Raw genomic sequence first — 18,206 nt, forward strand, 5'->3', positions numbered from 1 at the left:
GTTCATTTTAAAGATTAGGACAGTTTACATTATTAAAAACTCTATTAAAATGTACAAATAACATATATTATCACAAGTTAAAGGTACATTGAGTTTTAAGTGGTCTAAAATTTTGAAAAACCACCCCATTTTTCTCTGTATCTTTTCATTATAGCCATATAGTAGTACCATTTGTACTTTTTAAAATACTAGATTGAAGATGAAATAGTTTTAAATACTTTTAGAGTAGTTAATTTACCATTTAAAAACTTTATAGTATCTGGTTTTATTTCTTTGAAAGTCAAAAATTATGAAAATCCACTTATCCTTTAAACAAAATTTTTTATTCTAGTGTTCCTCACTGGCTGTATTTTTCATAAGATACTCCTTTTGTTTGTTATCCCCCCCCAAAAAAATTAAAAATCAACAATACTGTAGCTCAATAAAATAATATTTCCTACTTCAATTCAGGGGTTTGGTCAGCAAGTCATTATCTTGAAGAATTATCTCACAACAGCACTTATGCAAAACCCAAACTTTTCAGGAGAGATCAAAAATGTTGCCCATTAAATGCACTTCCTGCAGTCAGAGCAGATTGTGGGGTTTACAGAACAATGATGTCGGAGCTTCCAGATTGGTTTGGCAGCTGCATTGTTCTCAGAGGGTAAACCAGACGCACTTAAGTCCCAGTCTCTTTTATAGGCTTTTGTTCATACCAAATTATTCTTTCACTGTGCTAGCATTCATGATGGCATGTTAAAGGAGTGCAGCTTAGCAACCAGCTTCTGGTTGCCAGGCAGCCCAGCTTCCAATAGGTTTTCCTTGTTTAAGATACTTTTGGTGGGAGCTCTACGAAGGCCACAGTGTAGATTTTTCTTTTAACTGTATCCCTTTATTAGGATGCTGTTGTGATTTGTTACTTACATTATGGTGTTAGTATATTACAGTAGTTAATAAATCACAGGGTGTAAAGATTTGCTTTCAAAATCTCTTCCTTAATTCTAAATAATAATATGGATATACATATCAATATTAACAGAAGAAATTGAAATGAATACAGCTCACAATGGATCAAATGTATACAGAGCTCTTTTAAGGAATATCCTTTTACCAGTTGAGCAATCAGGACTAGGAAAGTTTGGTGTTGCTTTAAAACTAATGAATGTTCTATTAGTAGAACAGTGATATTAAAGTTATCTGTCTTCTCAGAATAAACTCTGAAGAAACTCTTGTAGAAGTGTGTAGGAGTTCTACACTGAGGGAATTTTAAGTGGATTGTAAAGATTCCATGTTCTCATCTATAGTGTTTCCCAAAGTTAATAAAATTTCACTTTGTTGAAATACTTGACTCATGAAGTTTATTAGATATGTTTTCAAATTTGTGACTTGTCAGAAAATTACTCTGCATTTTCTTTTAACATTTATATAATAGCTCTTTTCTTCTATGTATGTTATGTTGAAGAGCCTTAGAATAAATGTTTTCCCAGTTTTATTAGGTTATTTAAATAGGTGTTTAATGACAGTCTCAAATTCAGCTACCACTGGTTTACTAATGTTGCACCTGGGTAGAACACTAGAATTACTTTAATCAATAAACCACTGATGTTGACGTAGTTCATACAGTGAAGCACTAGAGAAAATAACTTTATTTTTCTAACCCATCCCTAATAGAGAAATGGAAATTATCTCCAATAGACTTTAAGGAAAAATCGTATAATAGCAAAAACATTTTAATCATTAAAAATATTCCCACAGGGAAAATATTCAGAGGTGATTTTTTAATGAAATGCAAGTTAACTGTTAATCTGATGCAATACAGAAATATTTTCTGCCATAAAATTCAGGAAATTGAGATAAGATTATTTATTTGGTGTGCTTAATTATTTGCTACTAACTTTATGTGAAGTATTTAATTTCTATTCTTTCCATAAGTGCACATAGGCTAAAAGAACTCTTTCTTTTTTCTGGAATGAAACAGAATATAATACCACTGCCACTTAATAAGAATAGCATAATGTGAAAAATTATATTTTGTTACCATGTTCAATATTCACAAAATCATGATTATTAAGGCAAAACTGTATTCACTTCCAAGTAGAACATAATTAACTTTGTAATTATGTAATTCCTTATTGGCCATTTTATAAAATGTGAATATTTTTCAATATACAAATTATTTTGAAAATGTCTTTAATTTACATTAGTAAGCTTCATCCAGGTTAATGATAAGTTTTCAAGTATGATGAACTAATGTTCTCCTTTCTTCCTACATCGCTTTTTTTAAAAAATGATTTTTACAGACTTTTAGGAATTAGGGTTAGGAAAAATGTACTCAACCTGTCATAATATTTTGAAAATATGCTTTTTGATAGTATTCTGTAGGTCATTCTAGAAATATAAATGGGAAAATTTCTGCCATTACGGTTGAGAAGCATTCTGGTATAGTGGGAAAAGGATGGGTGTAAGAGTTAGGAAAAAACTGAATAAAATATCCAGTTACATTACTAATTTGTTGCCTTGGAGGAAATTACATGGCCTTTCTAATTCATAACCTCTTCATTTGAAAAATGGGGCATGAGAGGTCTTGGCAAGCATGTTATGAGTGATGAGAGGATATAAACAGAATATGGACTAGGTGTTCTATAGTTTGACAGTTCACTAACTTCTCCATTAAGACTTAAATCAAACAATAAGTATGAAATTCTGAATATTTTACATTTTTCTATAGGAATACGGTGTACTTTGCATTCAGGAATACAGAAAAAACAGCAAAGTGGAGTCAAGTACACGTAACAGCTTCATGGGCTTGAAGGATCACCTGGGGCATGACCTCGGCCACCTGTATGTGGAGAACACTGACCCACAGTTAAGTGCAGCTGTACCTTGGCCAATGGTAGAAAAATCAACAATGGATACAGTTAATGCCGGGAAGGAGGAAAAAGAGGTATCTGAAGAGAATGTGAGCTCTGGTGACTCTGAAGAAAGCACAAATTCTGATCATGAGTCAGAACAATTGAATAGCATTTCAGTAGAGCCATGCTTGTTAACCAAGACTCACAGACAATTATGTAGGTCTCCCTGCTTAGAGCCTCACCTACTCAAACACAATGAAATTTTGCAAGACTTTAAACCTGAAGAGTCCCAGACTCCGTCCAAGGAAATGAAGAAACCCCCTGATGTGGTGCGAGAATACCAAACAAAACTGGAGTTTGCACTTAAGTTGGGTTATTCTGAAGAACAGGTTCAGCTTGTGTTAAACAAACTTGGTACTGATGCTTTAATCAATGATATTTTGGGAGAACTTGTCAAACTGGGAAATAAAAGTGAGGCTGATCAAACAGTTAGTACAATTAACACTATAATGCGGGAAACTTCTTCCCTGGAATCTCAGAGGTCTGAATCGCCAATGCAAGAGATTGTAACAGATGATGGTGAAAATCTAAGACCAGTTGTTATTGATGGCAGCAATGTGGCAATGAGGTAAGTAAGAAAAATTGTACTGAAAATTATTAGTAAAAAATCTTTAAAAGTTTGTTCTACTTTTGCTGCTGTTTCCCTTCTCAGGCTCATCAAAGTCAATAATCATCCGCATTCCAACATTACCTTTAGAAAATATTAGTTTAATGTTAATCCTTCTTCAGCCATCTTCTTTTCACTCATCCCTGAATAAAGACTCTCTTTTCTCATATATGTCTTTTTCTTTATCTGACTAAATTACTATGGCATAAGAAATATTGTACATTACTGGTTTGGTGTTATCACTAGTTTTAAATGAAGAACTTAAGTATGATGACATTAAACAATTTGGGAATCTCCTGTACATGAAGTTAAATAACTGTAAGGAGAATCTCCAATTCTTCTAGAAAGTAGTATTGATTTGGGAACAAATTTTTTGTTCAGTTAAGAAATGTAATTCAGAAATAGTTCTCTAGGAATCATGAGGAAATGAAAAATGAAACTTCTAATGAAGTATTCTAAATGAATTTAAAGGCCTTTTTTTGGTTTGTTTTTTTAAGGCAGAGTCTTACTAAATTGCCCAGGTTGCCCTCCAAATTACAATCCTCCCACCTCAGCCTCCCAAGTACTAGAATTATAAGCAATAGCTACCACATCAAAATTTAAAGTATATCCAAATTCAATCAATATATAATTAATTGCCACAATGTTCAGTACTCTAGAGAATAAACAGACATATAAAGGCATCAGAATAGAGAACTTGTCAAACTTGTGGGGAGTAATGACCCACAGTTAAGTGCATCTGTACCATGGCCAATGGTAGAAAAACCAACAATGGGTTCAGTTAATGCCAGGAAGGTAGAAAAAGAGGCATTTCAAGAGAATGTGAGCTCTGGAGACTCCGAAGAAAGCACAAATTCTGAACAATTGAGTAGCATTTCAACTTAGAATTTCATACATGGTTTCTCAGAAGGAGAGCCTAGAATATTAACCAGGAGAACAAAAAGTGCTGTTCACTGGAAATAAAATGTGTCATTTTAAATTTCCTAATACCTCATTAAAAAAATAAAATGAAACAGGTTAAAATGATTTGAAAAATATATTTTTATTTAGTCTAACATAGCTAAATATCATTCCAACATATAGTCAATTTAAAGTTATTACTGAGACATAGCATAAATTTTTTATATTGTCTTTGAAATCTGGTGTATATAGTGCATTTCAATTTGGAATAGGCACATTTTTAAGTGTTCAGTAGCCACATGTAGCTGTTGGCTACTGTAATGGACATTGTAGCTCTGAACTTTGAGAATTACTACAGTTCTTCCACATAAACTATAAGGAAAACAGATATGTTGTCCTCCAGACAATCTTAAGAGGGAGACAAAATTATCTTTCTTTCATTTATAAACAAATTAGATTTACAGGATTTAAACTATTTGCCAAGGCTAAACATTATTCAAACCCAAATATGTCTGACTTCAAAGTCTATACTCTTTGTCCTGTAATAAAAGAGGAAAAACTGAATCGCACAGTTTCTAGCCAGATCTTACAAGTCTTTAATGCTAAACTTTACAATCCAAGGGTAATTGAGGGTTTTTGTGTAGAGGAGTGTCCTGTATTGATTAGTGCCTTATACCCATAATCTGGCGGTGCTGAATAGAAGGTTGGAGATCAATTAGAATCTAAGCAACCCTTCCAATGGAGAGATTAACAAATGTCTTAGAGGTATGAATTATACATATGGCTTTGAAAAGTCTTTCAGTAAGGTATTAAAGGTAATATGTCTACAGAATGGCTTTTTCTTTCTTGTAATAATCAAAAACTACTAAATGATTACTTAAAAAAATATGGAAGTCCAAAACCCATGAAATTGCCAAAGCAGAGAATATTGAAGGAAGGATGTAGATCTTTGAGAAACACCTACAACCATAGATATATACCAGAATTACAAGATCAGTTGTTTAAAAACATACTTAAAAGAGTATCATTCAGTTGAGTGATGATAGGGCCAAAATAACTATATATTTTGAGGTGCCACAATTATTTCTTCTGTATAGCTTATTCTGAGAACCATTAAACATCAGAAGTATTTATACATATATACATATACATACATACATACACATATACACACACACATAAACACATACACACACACATACATACATATAGGTCAGGACACAGAAGAAAGTGATGATTCAGGGAAACAATAGAGTTAGAAAAAATCCTAGTGCTAGAAAAAAATCAGTGCTACAGTAAACCAACAGACATTAAAATTGTCATTAAACTGAAAGAGGAAGGAAGCTTTAAGGAGAGAATATCCTGAGTAGTGAAAAAAGATCAGAGGACATGACAGCCAGGAAGTCATCGTCTTCAAAAACGCATATGGTATTAAAGATAGAAGCCCAGTAGCTGAATGTCAAGAAATGACATTAGATCTAGACTGTTATTCTAAAAGGTTGACAGAGGAAGAGAAAGACAAGGAAAAGGAAGTGTTAGGAAAGAATTTTGTATGGTTTTGTTTTTAAGAATGAAACTGTAGCTGAGCATGGTGGTGCAAGCCTGTAATCCCAGCAGTTCAGGAAGCTGAAGCAGGAGGATTCTGAGTTCAAAGCCAGCCTCAGCAACTTAAGGAGACCCTGTCTCCAATTAAAAAATAAAAAAGGGCCAGGAGTGTGGCTCAGTGGTTCAGTTCCCTTAGGTTCAATACGTGGTACCAAAAAGAAAAAAAAAAATAGAGAATGAAGCTATATAAACAGGAGAAAAGGGAAGGAGTAGAAGAGAGCAATACTGTGAGAGAGGAGTTTAACCCATTTTGCCCCATTGTCCCAGAAGTGAAACACCTATAAAAACTTATTTATAGTATGTAATGTTTAATTATGTAGTAGGTAGTATAATTATAATAATATAATTATAATAGTAATATAACAATACATATGGTATTAAAGATAGAAGCCCAGTAGCTGAATGTTATATTACTATTATAATTATATTGTTATATTACAATATAACTCATAACAATGTTATATTACTATTATAATTATACAAGCTCTAGATTAGTGTTTTCAACCTATTTGAGTGCAACTTATGCCAATTTCACTCACAGAATTGAAAATTTGGGACATAATGGGTCAATTTTGAAAGTCAAATTATGAAGGAGGAAACCAAAAAAAAAAAAGCACAAATGCAGAATTTGACATTGAAGAGAGTAAACTTTTGGATGGACAAAAACAAACCTTTTGAGGGGAAAAACAGTATAAGACTTCCAAAAACCTAATTTTTAAGATGAATGTCATTTAGGTAAATGATGTCATATTGGGCCAGCCTCATGAACTCACCTAATCAAAACCTAGTTCCAAGTTGAAATATTTGATAACTGAGAATTGATATAAAGCTCTAAACTATGCTTATCTGACAGACTTTCTTCAGGAAAACTTCATCCCCAAAGTAGATGGCATAATTAAAACATTTCAAACAACCTTTCTTATGTAATTATGAAAACAACCTCTACTCCCATGTTATTTTGGCTTCATTCTGTGTCCTTTGTTATACAGATAGGACTATGCAGATTCATTTCTTCTTTACATCGTATATTTTAATCTGACACTTAAACTGGAGAGCCTTAGGCATCTCATGAGAAAAGTAGTTGACAGGAAAGTTTTATTACAGCAGCATTTTAGTGTCAAGTCACAATAAAATGTTGCACCATGTCCATAATTTTGAAAGTGCCAGAACTCATGAAAATGTACAGTGAACTTTTTACATTATGCCATTTATAAGGTAACAAAGTCATTTATATATACTTCAGGTCCCAAATCTTAATGTAACAAAAATACAGAATTTCATCCATTTCATGTTGCATAAATATAATATACTTTTGAAATTAATTTTCTATTTATGATAAGCTTAGCAAACCTATATTTTAAATATATAATTAATTTATACATACAAAAATAGATTATACATACAATAGATTATATATGATAAGTAAATCTGGGGTAAGTTTAGAACAAAGTACTATTTTCTTTTCTGTCTCCCAAACAGATATATGATAGACTTTATTTTCATTTAAATGCTAACCATAAAATTGCATGAGTCTTAAGATATAAATTAAAAGTTGGAAGACAGCAACATTTTATTACAATTACAAAATAGTATTTTAAAAATACATTTAATTCTCTGCATATTATCTTGTGTTTCTCAGGTTGTTTAAACTCTCCAGCCTATGTTTTCAAAAGTATAAAAAGGGATATTCTTATTTTGCAACTTTATTAGGATTACAGATGATTAATACCAAATGCTTGGAATGTAGTAGGCACTCAATAAAATATACTTATTATTACATTAAAGAGCTAATTTCCAAATGCAGAATATAGTAACAAATATAACAAAAACTTAGTTAAATGTTAATCAACATTTAACAAGCTTAGTGAGTTAATAGTCCGTCTCATTCTTATGAACTATAAGTGGTATATTTCAATTTTTACTTAAGGTTTGTATCACCATTGTTTTCAATGATGATTTCTGCAGTGTTCTAAAAGAGACCCGGGCTCTTAAAGCTAGGTGGACTCCAGAATTATCCCCAGAATACATAAACAGCATAGGTCCCAAAATTGCAGGGATCTTACGTTGCCTTAGGGAACATGCTTCTCATCAGTATCATGTATTAATGTCATTTATTGGTTGGTTGATTGGTAACAGGGATTGAACCCAGGGGCACTTAAGCACTGAGCCACAACCCCAGCTCTTTTTCTCTTTTGTTTAGAAGCAGAGTCTCACTAAGTTGCTTAGGGCCTGGCCAAATTGCTGAGGATGGCTTTGAACTCTGCAATCCTCCTACCTTAGCCTTCTGGACCACAGTGCTGGGATTACAGGCATGCGCCACCATGCTGGGCTCTATTAGCATCTTTTAAAAAATGTGTCACACTGGTAAACTGATAGTTTTTTGAATAAGCAATTCACCAAAAATTGACAATACCTGCAATTTGGTCTAGCATATTTGTGATAGCCAATTCACTGCTAGATATAGAATCAGCAAGGACATAATTGCGAAAAACTACAAAAGAGAGGAAACTATTTAGATAAATCCCTGAACTTACATATAAAATGTTGGGAATTCAAGAAGTGCTTGGGTTTCTGAAATATGGAACAGAATAGAATTTGTAGTTAGTGGAGGTAGACTAACAAATTCTGACAAAAGGCAGCAGCTAATTTGAATGCCTTAGAGAAAAAACATTTCATTAATTTGGCAGATAGGCTCTCTTAAACAAGTTTCTTTCCTTAATAGAGCAGAGTCTTCATACCATAGATATGCCACTTTGTACTTCCGATATAAAGATACAGAAGCAAAACATGTTAATAGTTACCATATTGCCAAAATTAAATTCTTCATGATATTGTGATTATTTCCTCCAGGTAGCTTCACTGCTCTTCAAAATCTGTGATTCTATTAAACTTGGGATAGCCCAGCAGTGGAATATAGAATTAGTTTCTACCCACATGTACTCATTAGTTTAAATTTCATATATTTTCTTTCCAAAAATCAAGTGCTTTTAAAATTTCCCTGTGGTTTTAGGTTTGACTTGTCTTGTCATTAAGAAAGTACCATCTTGTGAGCCATCAGGGGTAGGAATATAAATTGATGTTATAGCCCTTTAATCCTAAAAGTGTTTGATTTCTTCAATATGCTTCCATGACCTAGTCATATAATTGCATTAAAATTAACTAGATCTCCATTTTCTCCTTCAACTTCTTCCAAATTTTATGTAAAATAAGAATGGGGATAAGAAAAAAAAAAGCCTCATCACTGCCTACACATTTGTGGTGGAAGTACAGATTATGTAGTTGAATGTTGGGATAGAAACTGGGTACACTATTCTTCTACTTTATTTGTTTGTTTGTTTGTTTTAGTGTAGGGAAGTGAACCCAGGGCCTTATGTATGCAAGGCAAACACTCCACCAACTGAGCTATATCCCTAGCCCTTCTTCTACTCTTGATTTGAGGAAACAACTATCCCACACCCTATCATTGCAAGATTTCTATCTTGGTCTGTGAACCTTGGCTTCTGGGGTTAGATTAAGTCTCCTGACTATTGGTAGGCCTTCTTGGTGCATGTTTTTGCAGAATATTAAGATAAATATTTTGTTTGCTAATAATTCATGCGACTATTTTTTGCCAGTAGGATCTATCTTATATTATCTCTCTAAGTGATAGAGAATCACCAGAAGAATTTAATCAGAGTGGCATAGAAAAATTTGCTTTTAGGAAAGATCATTTTTAGAGAAATTTAGAGCATGGATTTGATCAGTTAGACTGGAGACAAGAAGACCTAGTTGAAATATATATACAAAGGTTAAAAATTGTAGACAACTCCTGAGAAAAGATGCACTGAAAGTGTGATTACTTTTATATGCCAGTGAAATGGCATAGAACAGAGAAATAAACCAGCCATTTGCCTGAAAGTTTATACTCAGCCCCCAAAAAAGACTCATGTTGGAGCTGGTGTTAATATAAAGTTACACATCAGCTGGGATGTAGAAAATCACTTCAGGTGAATCATTGAAGTAATTTTCTTAAGGTTTGAACACAGATGAAAGTTTTTAAAGTTAGAATATGACAGACAATATGCAGAAGTTATAATAACTTTCCTTCATATCAAAAATAGTGATCTAAGTAAGCCCACATATTTATAAAATATAGAATTTAGGAATCTGTATAATCAGGATTTAAGCTTCTGATTCATCTTTTAAAAAGCACAAAGCCTTTCATATACCTAATCTGTTTTGTGAAAGTACATGAACTTGAGAACTCTTAAATTTAAATATCAGTATTTAAGGCCATCTTGCCTAGTTTCTAAAGTTTATCTTTATTTCTTTGGTTTACTCAGTGTAGCACTGACTTCTAGTGAATAAAATCATCCTGCACACCTAGTGCAAGTATTTGGTTTAAATTACAGGAGAAACTAAAAATTGCTAGATTTCATTCAAACTTGTTTTTGGCTTCCTGAAGAAAACTATATTAAGTGCAGTATACCTGCATGACCCAGTATAGTAACCACTAGCTATAAGTGATTATTGAATTCTTGATGAAATTTGTCAAGTCCAAATATGTAGTAAATGTAAAACACATGCCAGATTTTAAGGATTTAGTACAAAAACAAACAATTTCAATAACTTTTATGTTGATTACATGTTAAAATAATTTGTTAAGTGAAATATATATTAAAAGTAATTTCAACTGCCTTTTATTTTTTAGTAATGTGCTATGCTAAGTAACTTAAAATTACATATATATGTGGTTCAAATTATGTATATCTTTCATTGTAATGATTTTTGAGCCCCAGTTTACTACAAGTAGCATTAAAAGACAGTTTATTTCCCTATACGTGGCTGTCACAGATATTACTTACAGGTTAGTTAGCACTGCCCCATTTCTCTTACTGGTTTAAAGAAAATCTTTAGAGGCTATGAATAGAACCAAAACTAAGTTTTATATTTATTTATTTATCTATTTATTTATATTTAGTTGTAGTTGGACACCATACCTTTGTTTTATTTATTTATGTGGTGCTGAGGATCGAACCCAGTGCCTCACACATGCTAGGCGAGCGCTCTACCACTGAGCCACAGCCCAGCCCCAAAACAAGTTTTTCTTTTTGTTACTTAATTATTTCAGTGTAGAGTCTGACAAACGCAATATTAGTTACATTTCATTATACCCCTTTATAACTTGTTTAAGTACATAATTCTGGTTGTCATCAGTATCACATATTTTATGAGACCAGTGGGCAATCAACTTTCCAAAATGTGCTTATTTAAATTTTAATCAGGGAAACCATTACCTTAGTAATCCTATTGCATGTGAATAATGTTGATCACAGACCTTCACCTGAGTAGTGTTACCAATAATAAGAAATGGGAAAACATAATCAGAGTCTATGTTTTCTACTTTTGTTAATAAGATATTTTTATTAACAATAAAAATACTTAGATATGTTCTCCTTGTCAACATCAAGCCAGTGACCTACTTGGATCTGGGTGAAGAAAAATCTGTGCCATACCATGAAATTTCTGTTTGGAACATGACTTGATAAAATTGATTTAAATTATCTGTAATGACATGAATTTATTGTTCTGATGGTCTGTTTAGTATTTAGCTTTCTGAGAACTAGATTTAACTTCACAGTGATCTTGGTATATTGGATAAGATGTCAGAAACAATGAAGTTGAGTAGCTGTAAGAGCAACAAAATAGGCATGCCTAAATAAATGAATGAATGACTATAAGCCTTCAGTTCCAGAGAAAATACTCTAGATGCCCATGAGTCAGCAACATGGAAATAAGTATAGGTTCTCAAATACAGTATGAATTCCAATGACAGAAAATAAAATGTTATCATATTTCCACATAGGATAGGTGTAAGAGAATTTCTTTTTCAAAATTATTAACATTGAAAAATGCATTTGTGAGGTCTTAAAACCACTTTTTATACACAAAATGCTTTCTTTATTATCAAACCTAAAAACTGAAGAAAAATAATAATTCAACGAATATTTGAAGAGCACCTGTGCTTTACTGTCATTAAATACTTTTTAATATTATATTACTATCATTTTATCAATAGCATTCAGTGTACCTTTTCCCTGTTTTATTTTTTTATTTATTTTTGAGATGGAGTCTTGCTAAATTACTGAGGCTGGCCTCAAACTTTTGACCCTCCTGCCTCAGCCTCCCTAGTTGCTTGAGATTACAGGCATGCACCACTATGCATCACTGTTTCCAGCTGCTGTGACTTTCCTTAATTGTTTATATCTGAACTTGAAGAACTTTGTTTCTAAAAATTAAAAAATGATTTTCTAGTTTAAACTGACACTTTTTACTTTATAGGTTTCATTCTAGGCACTTTACTGACAAACTCTGCTACTTGTGTCATCGTGATAGGTGGTTTAATATAATGACTTATTAAATCTTTGAAGTTTTATAGTTATATTTCATTCTCCAGTGGACAGTATCATATAGAGAGGTACATTTTAGAATATATTAAACTTATAGGTCAGATTTTTATTTAAATAGATGAAATAAACAGAGGTCTATTAAAAAGAAGTTTGTTTTCTTTTTAAGCCTACAAACTGCCATAATCTTTCGGTGGTTTCTTTTGAAAACTAAAACTATTTATCCATCTCCACACATCAACCATATTACCCTACAAGATAGTTTACTTTCTGGTGAAAGTAAAGCTATTAAACAGAGACTTATTTTATTGGTTTCATTTTTATTCCAAACCAAGCATTTTACTATTTTCTAAACATTAAGAAATAATGTTTTTTTTCCTTTTAAAATAAAATATTGTTTTCTGGCACAGATGGCAGAATAATGTACAAAAGAGGTGCCCAGCAAATAATTTGAGGATAAAGAAATGAGGAGGAAAAAATAAATAAATAAAAATAAATGAGCAGGAATTTTAATATAAGAATAAAAGATAATGCGATTTATTACACTATTAACTATAAAAATACTTAAAATTCACATGAAAAAATCACTGGTATCATAAGAACAAGCTGCTGATGTTTTTAATTTATTTATTTGGGTACTGGGGGCTACCATGCCCAGATGTTAATATATTTTTATTTATTTATTTTTGATTTTTTATTTATATGACAGCAGAATGCATTATAATTCATATTACACATAAAGAGCACATTTTTTCATATCTCTGGTTGTATATAATAATGTTTCTTAATGTTGGATACTTTGCTAGGTTTTTTATATATATTACTTTGTTCAGTTCTTACAATCCTATAAGGCAGATAGGATTATCCTCATTTTGAATATGAGGAATAGAGGTTTGGGTAAGAAATTGCCTAAAATCACAGAAATGTGGTAAAGAAAAGACTTAAACTAATAAAGAGATTACATAATGTCTAATTCTAGAGGGTATGTTATTTTCACTGTCAGTCTACTATTGAAAAGCCATCTCTATTTGGAATATTAAAACATGCTATTCTAGATATAGTTTTTTAAATTAGGTTATAGATGCTGTGAAAAGGACTTACTTTTTAGGGATAGCTTTTCTTAGATAATATAAATAACATTATGTAAATTTTAGACAATAAAGAAGCAAAAAAATCACCTATAATTTCCAAAGCTCTTTAAAACATTATATGGAAACTGTAATAAAATGAAATTTGATGAAAAAAAAAAAGATAATTGATAAGACACCTTTGTTCTCCCCCTTACTCTCACCCCTGTCAAGGCCACATAAAGTATTAAAAGAGGCAGTCTCCTTTAATAGATGCCTTCATTCCTTTTTTAGTTTTCTCCATGTTTTTCTGTTTTTCTTCACATCTACCACTAGTAGATAACATTTTAATTCTAAGATAACACTTCCTGTCCTGCAATTCACCTAGTTAATGATATCTGTATATATAACTGAATAAAATGTAATACATGAAATTACATTTTCTAGAAAAGGCAGATAGAGTGGTTGGCCCAGCTTTCCCATCTTCTAGATCACAGAATGAAACAGATTGCATTAAAATATGTGGTTCCTTGAATTTTTCTCGGCATTACCAAATGCACCTTTATCATCTATTAACAATTGTAAGTGACTAATATGTTGACATTAATAAGCAAGTATATTTTAATTGTATAGTGGCAGTTATTGTCTTACAGGAGATAGCAAATACTATTTTATTTGTACTTATTATGGAATTGCCTTTTTCTTGAGGTATATGCTTTTCAGATATATTACAGTAGTCAATATGAATAAATTAAAGATAATCCTATTAGGTTTCTGAAAAAAAATAAACTTGCAAAGTAATAAAAGCTAATGAAGAATTTTTGCCAAGATAATTTATGTTCATTTTAGCTCCCCTTAGTTTCCAGTTTTCCACATCATAAGGAAGTGTGCATAAGTCTGAAACTGTGAGTAGCCATCCCTGGATAGAAGTAACTGGGCTCTAGATAACCCAGTTCAAAGTTTAGTAGTCCTTATCACAGCTTAGTCTACAAATTAATTTTACCTTGCTACCCTGCATGAGTTCTACAATGAAATACAGAAATTTCTTTGGGAAGTTGTAATGATTCAAATTAATGATTCATTTCTCATGTGACATTGTAGTTACCAATAATGTTAGAAAGCCTTTTTTTTTTCAAAATTTGGCCCATAGCATGAAGCCATTCCATATACTATACTTATATATATATATATATACTTATATACACTTATACTATCAGTATAAAAGAGCACATATTCACCAACTTCCAATTCAGAAGCACCTTGTTCCTCAGAAGCCCCCAAAATACTGTCTCTAACTATATGAACACTAACTATATGGTAGTCCTTAGTTTACACAGCAGGTCTCTTTCCCACAAATTAAGGACAAGAGAGAGACATGCTCTTCTAACCAGTTCCTATTTGCTTAGGAACCTCAGAAGAGAAAGTACAAGTAGAATAAACTGTCAAGAGAAACAGATTATTTTTCTGGCCAGGATAAAACAAGAAAGGTTAGCAGAAATTGCAAAATCCATGACTCTAGTATTCACAAGAAGACAGACAAAGATCAAGGCAGGAAACACATTGAAATATATGAGGTTGTTTCATTCCCAGCTTTGAAGCTCCTCCATTACGCCAGTTTTGCTCAGTAGTTTGCACCATTTGCTAGTTACTCCCTGTCCTATTTCCTGAGGGGAAGAGTCTCCTGGAGGAGTGATAAAGCTTCATAGTTGGGTTGCATCTCTTGTGTCCTCCTCAGTCTTTCACTGTTTCTTTTCCCAATGTTCTGGCTTCTAATAGTAGTGAACTTTTGACTTTTCATTAAGAGGTCTTCTCTCTTAAAAGAAGCAGGTGTCTTAAGAGAGAAGAACTTGGTAGCCCCCCAAAAGGGTTTGCTCCCTTTGTACATAATTTTAATTGGGCAGGTGACATTGTAGTCTTAAGTTTCTTTTTGTCTTTCCACCTTTATCTCCAGTCTCCCAAACTAGATTGCTGTTGCCAGTACCTTAAAACTTGTCTGTCATTACCATCTAAAATACCTCTCCTCCACTTATGCTTTTATTCTCTGTAATAAAACTGCCACAAAAGTGGAGAAGACTGAGTCTATTCTAATCTGCTCTAAATCCATCCTCATTAATTTAGAAAATGCCTCAGTGAGCAACTGAGGAAAAATCAATGCAAGACTTGCCCTGCTGCTATTGGATAACTTCTCCCCAGATCACCTCCTGCAGAAAGATTTCACTGCCACCTGTAGTGACTCACAATGAGTTTTAAAGGCATGAGGAGCAATCAGAGATGTTGGAGGAGGCAGTTGGCTTCCTGCAGCCATCGCACAGCTATGTGAGGGGGGGTTATCGTTTTTCCCATCATGCCTGTTCTCTAGTCAGGCAGTCAATCAGAAGCAACACTCCATGCAGCAGCCAGTACACATTTTCATATGTAAACTAAAAACATGCTAAAGACCCCTTGGCAGATTTTTGCAGATCTTTCCAGAGCACTGGAAATAACATTTTAACATGGGTAATATCAGCTGAGAAACAGGGCCTATGTACCCTTATCACATCATATGGTTTCTCTGATAGTCCTGGATCACTTATAAAAGGTAATTGAATCAGTGGAATTTCAAAGGGTTAGAACTTGTGTTCTTCACAACTAGATGAAAAATCAGTTGGTTTGTATGGCAGTGTAGTTTCAGGCTCCTTTAACTGTTTGATATCCTGACTTTTGTTTTCCTTTTTGTCCAAGTTACCAGTGCAACCACTTGCCAACCTAACTCTAGGGATAGTCTCTTATGCACATTTTCAAACTCCTTGTTCCTTCCTCTTCATCATTTCTACTTCCCTATCTATGTTTTCCATGTTGGGTTTAAAGGAGTCTGAGAGATGAAATCCATATTAGAATATTCTAATAAGACTGCAGTTCTCCTTTTTCAAGGGGAAAGTTATCCCCAGACACTTTAGTCATTGGGAACCATCCATCCATCCAAAAGTTCATCACCCCACTCTTCAAGGTCCTAGATTGATGCTAACAAGCAGCATATAACAAATGCTAACAAGCAGCAAATAACTTAATCTCCTCTTAGTTTATTCATCCATTTTCCTAATTTGTTTTGTGGATGTCCAGTTTACTCTTTCTTTTATCTCCTGAGAAATAAAATAGATGCAGAGACATCAGTAATTCTTTTGAGTGGAGTTTTTCTAAGAATTTTTGTAAATACACGAAATTTTCTACTTCAGTCAACCCTTTCTCTGGCCATTGCAAAGTGGTGTTTTTATAGGTGAACCTGTCCCAAACAACAGAGTAAATAAGCCTTTTTTTTTTTTTTTTTTTAAGGGATCTGCTGACAACATTCTGGACTTCTCATATTTTTCTACTATTAGCCAGTATCATAGTCAGATGAGATCTTCAAGCTCATATTACCCATTTTGATCAACAGTAACTCAAAATTTGCTGTGAAGATTTGGAATTTTACCCCAGAAACCGTATCCCACTAAACCGAAACAGTTGGAGGGTAACTTTTCAGCATATATTCAGGGTCTTCTACCTAATTTAAGGTAACCACAATGTCCTCCAATGAAATCACCCAACAGAAGAACTTACTTAAGGTTTACCAACCATCCTTATTGCTAAATTTTTAGGTTAAAAAAAGAAATTGATGTCTGAAGGAATATACTAATTCATAAATATAATATTATCTAATTTCATTACTCAGGGGAGAAAAATCCCTGAGTGTATGCAGATAGCCCATAAGTGGCTACAGAGTTATTGTGAATTTTGTTCTTATATAGAATTAAAGCTGGGGTTCTTTTTTAATAAACAGCCAACAGATAGTTAATTGCATCAGTAACATTGTACTTGGACATCCTGTTTTTCATAATTTTTATCAGACTTAACTCTTGTCATTTTTTCATTAGTACCTCCTATAGTTGTCTCTTTTACTATATCTAGCACATATCATTAATCACATCTTTCAACATGCCTCAGTAAGATTTGATTAAGTTCAGTCTCCCCAAACCTCTCCTGATATGTCCAAGACCCCTACAAATTACCTCTGTAATTTGGAGCCACCTGGTGGTTGTCTGCTTGGACTTAAATCTTAGTAGGAATAATTCTGGGTCTTGGTGTTTAACAGGGACTTCCAAAATAACAGCCATTTTAGGAATTTCTTAGTTAGCTTTTAATTTTTTTTCCTGATCAGGGAGGATTGGCTGTGAAAATCTTGGAGACTCGGGGACCTACCCCTCCTGCATGCCTTTCTCTTCCCTTTAGCAGTGAGGAACATTTGCCTATCCCATGTAAAAATCTAAGGCTGGGCAGAGGATGAAAGCCAATGGCTAATTGCATTGAATCTAATTTTAGGTTACTGTGTAGTTTTACTAAACCCGGATGTAGAATTGCTATGTTTTAGAGAAAGCACGCCTTCAACTTTATAGAGTATTGCCAAATTGCTCTCCCAAATAGTTACATCAATTTATACTCCCACCTGTACAGTAAGAGTTCCTACTTTCACACATTCTTGGCAACATCTGGTGTTTGCAGACTTTATTTTTACCAATCTGATGGGTGTGAAGGAGTGTCTCATTTTGACTTTAATTTGCATTTTTCCACTTTTGAACATCTTTTCATGTGTTTATTGGTCATTTGGGTTTCCTCTTCTATGAATTGACTGTTCATATCTTTTACCTTAAAAAAAAACTGGGTTACTGTTTTTTATATAAAAGAATATTTAATATATTCTAACTATTAGAATTTTGATTGTTTGTACAGATTGCAA

General features: G+C 32.9%; 1 protein-coding gene across 3 annotated transcripts in view; it reads left to right on the plus strand.

Moving 5' to 3' along the window:
- Positions 1-18,206, plus strand: part of Zc3h12c (zinc finger CCCH-type containing 12C) — a 64,465-nt gene that overhangs the window by 31,167 nt on the left and 15,092 nt on the right. For all 3 annotated transcript variants that reach the window (XM_026392539.2, XM_026392541.2, XM_026392540.2), the window contains exon 2: positions 2,708-3,459. In XM_026392539.2, coding sequence (XP_026248324.1) covers positions 2,708-3,459 — 752 coding nt within the window. The remainder of the gene's footprint in view (positions 1-2,707; positions 3,460-18,206) is intronic.

This window comes from Urocitellus parryii, chromosome 4, assembly GCF_045843805.1.
Source record: "Urocitellus parryii isolate mUroPar1 chromosome 4, mUroPar1.hap1, whole genome shotgun sequence".
In the NCBI taxonomy this organism is placed as follows: domain Eukaryota; kingdom Metazoa; phylum Chordata; class Mammalia; order Rodentia; family Sciuridae; genus Urocitellus; species Urocitellus parryii.